Here is a 9,313-nt window from a genome sequence, read left to right on the forward strand (position 1 = left end):
TTAAGGATAACCATATCAATATTCGTTTAAGGGAAACTTAATTTTAAGGATAACCTAGAGATACTTAAATAGTAATATACTAATATGCCCCATAGATACAATAATAGCCCGAAACAGACTCAACCGTTGAGTCTGTTTCGGGCTATTATTGTATCTATGGGGCATATTAGTATATTACTATTTAAGTATCTCTAGGTTATCCTTAAAATTAAGTTTCCCTTAAACGAATATTGATATGGTTATCCTTAATAAGAATTTGGAATAAATTTGTGATTTAACCTGTAGGTTTAAAGATACCTTAATATTTAATAAAACCTTGGATTATAAGTAAGAATAGATTTTGGATTATGATTTACCTAATATTTACCTAATATAATAAAACTCTAGGAATAATAGGTGAACAAATTGTTTTGATCTATCAAGATGGTTTAGATTAGGAATAAACTTTTAATCTATTGGACCAATCTATTTAAATAATAAATATAATATAGACCTAACTTATAATAGATAATAATGACATTATTAACCTTAATAAATTTAAATATCTTTTTAATAAATACCGTTTTAACCTTTAGGTACCATTACATTAGTTTTAATAATAAACTATCGACCTTAAATTATTAGTAATAATAGTTTACCTTGGAATAATTATTACTAGGTAATTATGATTTACCATAATAGTAGTTATAATTTCACCTAATATAGCTAATTCTCCAAGAATATTTAGATTATTAATTACTTATATAACTGATTGATCTAGTAAAAATAGGGTTTGGTCACCTTGACATTGGAATAACAATTAAATATGATATCTATTAGGGGATATAATAACCATCTTAATTAAATATGTACATAATAAGAAGAATACACCTAATTATTTACCTAATTATTTTAAAATTTACCAAATATTTACCTATATGTAGCTTTTTAGAGAAATATTTATTGAATAATTTGACAAAAATTCTTAATAATTTTTTAAGAAAATAAAATAGAATAAAATATAATAAAAAAAAAAAAAAAAATTAGTTTGACCAGGGTCTCTTGGTCAAAATTAGCCGTTAGAAATGTAGCCGTTGGGATCTCTGCACACTCTATTTATTCACGCTAAGCTAGATTGGTTCTTCAACTTGTCCTGACGATGAACCACACTGGTTGGTTCGAAACGCGTCGACAAAAGATTCGCTATGTGATTTTGCCGAAGATTATCTTACAATATTATGGATCACAGAAGTCTAAATTCCTCAATAAAAGTTTATTGTAAATTATCAAATTTATAAATATAATAATATGAGTTGCTTGGTATATTATAATATAATAATATGAGTAGTTTTGTATAAAAGTTTGTTGTCAATTTGTTAATTATATATATATATTAATAGAGAGAAATTTTATTATAATTTAATTGTCAAATTAATAGTCTCGATGGAAATAATTATCACTTAATAAAGGAGTTGTCTATAATGCGACTTTTTGAGATTCCGGCGGCGGAAGAAATTGAGATGAAATCATGATTTGTTGTAGTTAAAATGGTTTTTTAACTAACCATGTCACCTGATATTACCAGTAAATGATTTTTAAAAAGTAAACTTTCACTTTTATATACTTTTGAATCTTAAACAAAAAACAATTTTAAAACATACTCCATGCAGTATTTTTATTATATATAAAATTATTTTTTATAAAATATTTTTTTTAACATTATAACAAAACATAAACCTAAATAATAAGTTTAGAATAAGAAAAAATCATATATATAATTTTGTAAATTGTATAAAAAAGGTTTTCATGAAAATTAAGTATTTTTTAAAATGATTTTATATGGAAAAGACATTTTGAAATAATACAAATATTTGTAAATCAATAAAAGATGTATGCAACCTATCCCATTGGTTAGCTTCCTCACATAAAACACTCCATTTCTGTTCATTGGCTATTTGTTCTTTTAATTTTTCGCATTTCTTACTCAAAACCCAGCCAAGTGGCATCAATTCCCACCCTGTACAAACACGTTATCGATCCTTAAGTTGCTGCGTATGCCAATTTTCTTCCACCCTCATAAGTCAAAAGTGCAGATTTTGAAGACACTTAAAACTATATCTGCAATACTTCGAACTACCCTTGTTTGCTTCCACAGAAGCTAATCTATAGATTTTGTGGATACCCACAATCCAATTCTGCTCAGGATTCTTGATTTTCTATGGTTAATTATAGAGTAGAAGACACATTAATGGATACGGACTGTGTCGAGACTGATAATAATTTCACGTTCAGTTGTTTTGAAAATGACGATGGACTTTATTTTGATATGGATTTCAGTGGAAACAATAGCCCCAATAGAGAATCGGAAGAATTTGAATTCAGTGTCTCAGTTTCTGCTACTGATAAGCTCAATAAAACAGGGCATGTTTGCGATGTTTCCCCTGCAGATGATTTGTTTTACAGAGGCCAATTGCTCCCACTTCATCTGCCCCCACGTTTAGAGATGGTCAGAAATCTATCTTTCCCCAGCGAACATGAAGCTGACACAACTACCTCTGATACATATTCTTCGGGTTCCAGGGATTCGAACCAGAGACCTGGTTGCTGCAAGGAGTCTCGGTGCAGGCCTGCGGAAAAGGAAGAGAAGACCCACATCCAGTCCGTAGTTAAATCTGGCAACAAATTGAAGGTGAAGGCCCCCATGTTTGGATTCTGCAAGTCTTCAAAAGTGGGCATGGATGATTTTAATTATTCTCCTCCTGAGGGAAAGCCTCTGAAATTCATTATGAAACTCAAGTGCATGAAGGTTACTTCTCTGCCATGTTCAACCACAGATTACAGCACTAAGAAAAGCCCAGACGATACATTTAACAGAGACAACAGGATTAGGACTAGTGCTAAACATATTGTGAAGAAGTATGTGAGGCTGGTGAAGCACAGAATCTCTTCTCAGAAGTATGATGGTGCTCATACTGGTGATCGTCGGCTAAAAATGGATGAGGGGTGTGGATGGCCCTTTATTGCAGGGCCCTGTATTGCAGCTACCTGTATTGCAGATGAATCAGGGAGACAAACCCATGTGGGATTCAGTGACTTTGATGTTGATAGCTGCTTGCCCTCCATGAATTCTTCTCCAAGCTTCTCCAGAGAGGACCTTCAGAGTGCCATTGATTATTGCAAACAATCCAATACTGTAGTTGGTAAGAAAGAAGTTTTTGATTTGAAGTTTTTGTTTGTTGTCCACCTGAATTCAATGTGATTCAGCCCATACATACTGAAAATGAGTTCTACTCATATTTGTGATTGCAGATACCCACAGAGGGATCTGACTATCCAGCATAGCAACCAAGATCTCTCAGCATTGTATCTATTAAAAACTTTCAGGGAAGTACTGTTTTGAAGCTTATTTTAGTTTACAGTATTCATTATAATGTTCTCTACAGTTTCTGTGCATCGCATTCTATGAGGCGGGGTTATCTAAGCTTTTGCTTCTGGGGCAATTTTACATTAATGAAATTGTAACATTTTCGGAAACCCACCATGCTCTGGAAGCCTGTGATGCCTTGAAAACATGTTTCCAGATAATGGTATGAAATGATGAACTGCAATATTGGAATGGAGATATGTTTTCTGATGAGAGTTTGTAAAATTGTTCTTTTCTTTTTAGTTTGCAAATCTCAATCTTGTTTTAATTTTTTAGGGTTGAACTTTTGAAATTCAAAGCTCGGTTCAAATATTAGTCTCTGCTTATAATGCATCCCACATTCTTAAGAGTTACCACTGGCTTTGCACCTTATTAATTTCATATCATGGTTCATCTATATTGGCTACTAAAAGAGCTGAATAAGCTGAGCACTGTAATGTTTTGAAATAATAAAACATGTATCTTTTATAAGTTTATGTGCCATTAATAAAACATGTATCTTTTATAAGTTTATGTGCCATTTATATGTTCATGTGGTTGTTATAAAGTATTATGAAATAATAAAACATGTATCTTTTATAAGTTTATTTGCCATTTATATGTTCATTTTATAAGTTTATGTGGTTGGATGATGGTTCTGTTATAAAGTATTATGTAAATTATAAGATTTAAGATTCAAATTCGATAAATCGATAAACAAAAATATTAATATAATATATAAAAAAATAAAATAAAAATAATATATAAAAAATTAAAATAAAGATAAACAGAATACCAGTGATCCACTGTTATTTATCTTCCTCTTTCACTGTTGTTTATCTTCCTCTTCCATTTATATAGTTTATGGATAAAAACAAAGTGCCTTCATAATTATGAGGTTGAGTGTGAGATCTAAATTGTGAAAATGAAAACTATATTCCAATTTAATAAAAAATTAAATATAATTTTGATAACAATATTTATATTAAACTATCCCATACAAAAACTTATTATATATATATCATCATTTAGAAAAAACTAAATTGAAAAAAAAATGCTTTCCCTGAGTCAAAACATAACGTCTAACTTAAAACTCTTTAGTTATATAAAGCGTAAGTTGAAATGATCTATAACAGAAAAACTTCATTTATTTATTCTTATACAGCTTTGGTTGTCCTGGTTTATAATTCATCTCTAAATTAATTAAAAAACATCATTTTTATTTTATTTATTAAAGATTCTTTCCTGAAATATATTTTTTTATCTGTTGAGTAGATTCCGAATGAAGCAAGAAAGTTCAAGGCCCCAGGTAATAATAGTGGGATTATTGGGAAGTACATTTTTAAATATAGCCATCACGACCTAACCATAATTATTACGTATCTAGATTAATTATATATATATAGATATATCGGTTAGGTTATTTCAAATAATAAAAGGATTTTTTTACTGAGGATATTTTATAATTTAATATATTTGTTGTTAGACAACTGGCCTATAATATTAAAAAAATATTAATAATAATAAAATATTTTAATATAAATTTTAATTTTAAATTTAGAGAAATAAAGTAGGTATATCTTTATATTTTTTAATAGTCAAATCTATGTTTGAAAGTGAATTCTTTGTCAAAAACAAAAAAGTCTTAAACATCATTTTGATGTTTAATTTGACTATGATCTAAAATTAGATTATTATTGATATTAAAGTAAATGAAAGTAAAAAGTTTTTTATTTAGTCAATAAGTACCTTTTATATCTAGTGAAAGACATATATAATTTCTTCAACCTTGAGTTTGAGTTTGAGTTGATATGTATCACTCAAAAAATATTTCAGTATGAATTATAAATAAAATATTTCAATTTCTATATTCAATAAATAGTGTGTTGTTTATTATAAGGGAGAAGTGCAATTCCTTTTACACATAGCATGGAGTTTATATATATATATATACACCTACCTTTAATAAATAGTGTGTTGTTTATTACAAGGGAAATGCCTAATTCCTTTTATGTTCAATATGGAGTTGATAACGAACACATACAAAGATTCTAATTCTGAATTTATTATGCAAATATCAAATCCTTTTAAATATTTTATATTTTTGTAAATTGAGAAAAAACTTAAAACTTAAATTGAACTGATCTCTATCTACATATGATAAATCCAAAATTAAGATAGATTTATGTTAATTCTAAACAAAATCATTATCAACAATAAATTAAGACTTACTAATGAATAATTTTTTTATGTTATATATATTTTCTTATTGCAACCGAGCCGACTATGATAGTGATGTTGTAGTGGTGTAATTGTTTGTTTGTAAATATTTACATGTGACTCAATTAAAAGTAATAAAATGTTAAAATTAATATAGAGCCCAATATTAATAATAAAAAGTTAGGGGGAGAGAGGAGGGGGAGGGGTCATTTTTGGCCCTGGCAAAAAATTAGTTTTTTAATTTGTGCGAGGTCATGCAAGGGCGACACATAATCAAGTAGAGTACCTTCCCCTTTGTAAAGGTTTGGAGCTAGCTAGTGAACAAAGAATTCACTGAGTCACTGTCTTTGGTGACTCTATGTTAGTTATTCGTCAATTCACCAAAGCGAAGAAGGTTATTTGTTCTAAGTCTCTGCCTCTGATTCAAAGGATCCACACCTCAATTTCTCAATTTGATCTGGTGGATTTCTTTCATATTTACAGCAATTTAAACTTGAATGTTGACGGGCTAGCAAAAATGGGGGCTAACATGAGCCAAGGAATAATAGAAATAAAATCAATATTGAGCCCCTCTCCAATCTCTTAAATGATTCTCAATTTATTTAGCAATTGCATCACCATGAAGTGAGCTCATTTCTCCACTCCCCAGGCTAAATTTTAATGGGTTTATTAAGACCCTCCTGCTTGTATGCACTAGTGGAATGTTGGGCCCATTTTTATGGTTGGCTCCTCCCTTTTCCTACCTCCTATATTGCATGCTCTCTCTTGGTGGCACATTCCAACGAACATGTGGAATCAATCTTCGACCATATCCATCCACTGTAGCCATGTCCATTTAATTCCCTTTGGTTTTGAGTTTGGCACTCTACCTTGGATGTGGCATCTTCCATTGTGTGCATGATTATAGATTTATTTCTCTTGTCCTACGATGGGTTTAAGTCTTCTCCCTCCTGCCCTTGTGAGAATTTTGTAAAGATTTGGATTTAGTGGTTTCATAATGGATCATGCCAAGGATTGTGGCTCAATTATATATGGTTTTCCAGAGGCGTCCCACTTCCACACTCGCTCTTTCAGGTTCATGAAATTAGTGGTCAAAATTACTTCATTTCGAGTTATGGTGTTCTGGTTATTTCTTCCCTTCAACCTCAGCCTTGGTCTAGTGGGAAACTCCTTGATGACATGCATGTCTCAATCCTCAAGGACAGGATGGATAGCAGCTTCAACCTCCAAGGTTCTATCAGTGCTTAAGGGCTAATTGAAAAAATATTGGACTCTAATCAAGATCTGGTTGCCTCAATTAACAACCTTGAAGACATGGTCGAGTGACAACGGAGCTCATTCCAACTCTTTGTTGAAGCTAAGTTATTGGTGCATCATGTCAATATGGAGGATTCTATGGATAGGCTTAGTGAGGAAGACTATTGACTCAACGCTCAGGTGGCAGTTTTGGAGATAGTGACATCTCAAGTGGGAAGAACAACAGTTGGTGGAAATGCTGCTAGTCCTTGTATTGATAGAAGGAGATCTCATCGTGTCAGAGACTCAGAGGTTAAAATTTGTGGTCTGTGGTGACTTCATGACCTCATCTGATGAGGCAACTTTTTGGCCTGTAATTTGTTTTATCTATCTCTGGTTTTGTTATGTTGGCCTATAAATTTTTTTTGCTGGGAACTTTTTGTAGAGTTTACAATGATCATCTTTTTTGTCTTAAAAGATTAATGAGTCATGGATGAAGTAAACATTTTGGTTACTCTTTTGAAGACCTACCTTTTGTATTAGATTCAAAATGTAAGGGTTCTAGCCCCTATTCCAGTCTTTTATTAATATAAATACCCTTACCTGTTTAGTTGAAAAAGAAAGTTAAAAGTAATAAAAATAACAAAAATTAATTTGTTATATTGTAATTTTGTTTTTAAATAAAAGAAATCATAATATAAATATCACATTAAAATATATAACATATAAATAGTAGTTATGAATTAATATCTAATTTACCATATAAATTAAAATTATGATTCCCTAATCATATTTAAATTTAATTAATAAGTGCATAAAAACTTAATACTTATAATAAACTTACAACATAACAAGATTTTTAACCATGTATATTATTAACTTGTAAATAGGATTTGTTACAATACCATGGCTTATCAATACCAAATGCCCAAAAACCATATTTGGAATTAGTTGGATCTAAGAGAAACTATATTAACACGTTATAATTGAGTGCAAGTGTGTGCAAAAAGAATTGTTATTAGTGTGTAATTTGTGTACTATGTCTACTCCTCAAATTTATATTTTGGTATCAGAGCTAGAGCTGGCTAATCCCTGAGCCTATTGAGAGGGATTGTGATCATGCAATGTTAGCAATGTTAATTTAGATATATACATAGGTTATCATAGTTTTTTAAGAGTACATAGTTTTGTGTGTTTTTATTTTGTTGACATGCATCTATCCAAAATTGATAGTTACATGTAGACCTGCGAATGGACAACAAGATGCACGTAGATTTTATGAGGTCTACAAGTGAAAGTGGAGGGATATCCTTTTGTCTGTTTAGACCACAATGTATGAGCATTGTATCAAGAATTAATGATTGGTTAACTCATGCGGTTTTTTCTGTTATCACTCCTCTGAATCTCCAAGGCTAAGGAAGAGTCTAGCTAAGGTAACCACATACCAATCTTTTAGCTTAGTAGCTAGCCCTACCAAGCTAGAGAGGGTTCTCTCCAAAGGATCACAACCAGGAGGGCTAGATAGTTTAGGGTTTTAGGCTAGATGTAAAGTGGAGAGGGTTGCTTGATTTAATTTTGGTTGGGTAGTCAAAGGATGAGTGAATTAGGTCAGAGAATGAATGAGGTCAAGGAAAAATGAATATGAATTGCAGACATCTGATGGGGCAAGGTAGGCTAGGTACTTTAAACTCAATAGTATAGTGAGGAGATGGTTTAGACTAGTGAGATGCTAAAAAGAGCATGAGGGTCATGAATTCTTTTTAAAGTGAAGAAAAGAAACAGCCTATGATGATTTTCCCAAAACAGAGCATACAAAGATGAATTGTGCTTATCACACCTTGAAAATCAACATATCATAGAGTGAAATGGATCACGAGAGGTACAAAACATTCATACATATGAAACAGAAGAAGAAACAAGATCAAATTACCATGCCACAAGAATCACACCAAAATAACTGCAACTTCATCCAATATATTCCATGCCAATGTCTAAAAGCTATTACAACATCCAAGAGAGTCCAACATGACTAAGAAAACACCTAATATAGGCCTCAAACCAACTCATCCTAGCCTCAGAGCTTGAATCCATGAGAGGAGGGGTAGTTGCAAGAAAGGATAAACTGATAGCTAGAGTGTAGGGTGGTCAAAATGACTCATCCCTAACTTTAGCAAATTTATTCATTACGTGCCATGTAGGCCATTTGACTGATGTATTTACCATAGATAACAATAAAAAACAGAATAATTACATCATATTGATCAATTACATGAGTAAAACATCAATTTTCCAAAGGTGAAAGTCAATTTGGAGAGAAACAATTGGAGAATACTGTCAAATGCGCCCTTCCTTTGTCAAACGCACCCTCTTAGTGTCAAACGCACCCTCCAACTTCATAGCTGCTTTTGGGTGCCTTCCCAGTGTCAACATTTTCTCCAAGATAGCTCGATGGAAAGCCCTTCATGTCTACTTTCC

General features: G+C 31.5%; 1 protein-coding gene across 1 annotated transcript; it reads left to right on the plus strand.

Moving 5' to 3' along the window:
- The first annotated feature begins 2,103 nt into the window (after nt 1–2,103).
- Nucleotides 2,104–3,788, plus strand: LOC149160099 (uncharacterized). Its single transcript, XM_089433644.1, has 2 exons — nt 2,104–3,179; nt 3,289–3,788. The coding sequence occupies exons 1-2, from the start codon at nt 2,198–2,200 to the stop codon at nt 3,306–3,308; spliced, it is 1,002 nt and encodes a 333-aa protein (XP_089289770.1). The 5' UTR covers nt 2,104–2,197; the 3' UTR covers nt 3,309–3,788.
- Nucleotides 3,789–9,313: the final 5,525 nt, after the last annotated feature.

The sequence above is a fragment of the Pinus tabuliformis genome, chromosome 5_2 (assembly GCF_031772625.1).
Source record: "Pinus tabuliformis cultivar Carrire ecotype Pingquan chromosome 5_2, CPIR1, whole genome shotgun sequence".
In the NCBI taxonomy this organism is placed as follows: domain Eukaryota; kingdom Viridiplantae; phylum Streptophyta; class Pinopsida; order Pinales; family Pinaceae; genus Pinus; species Pinus tabuliformis.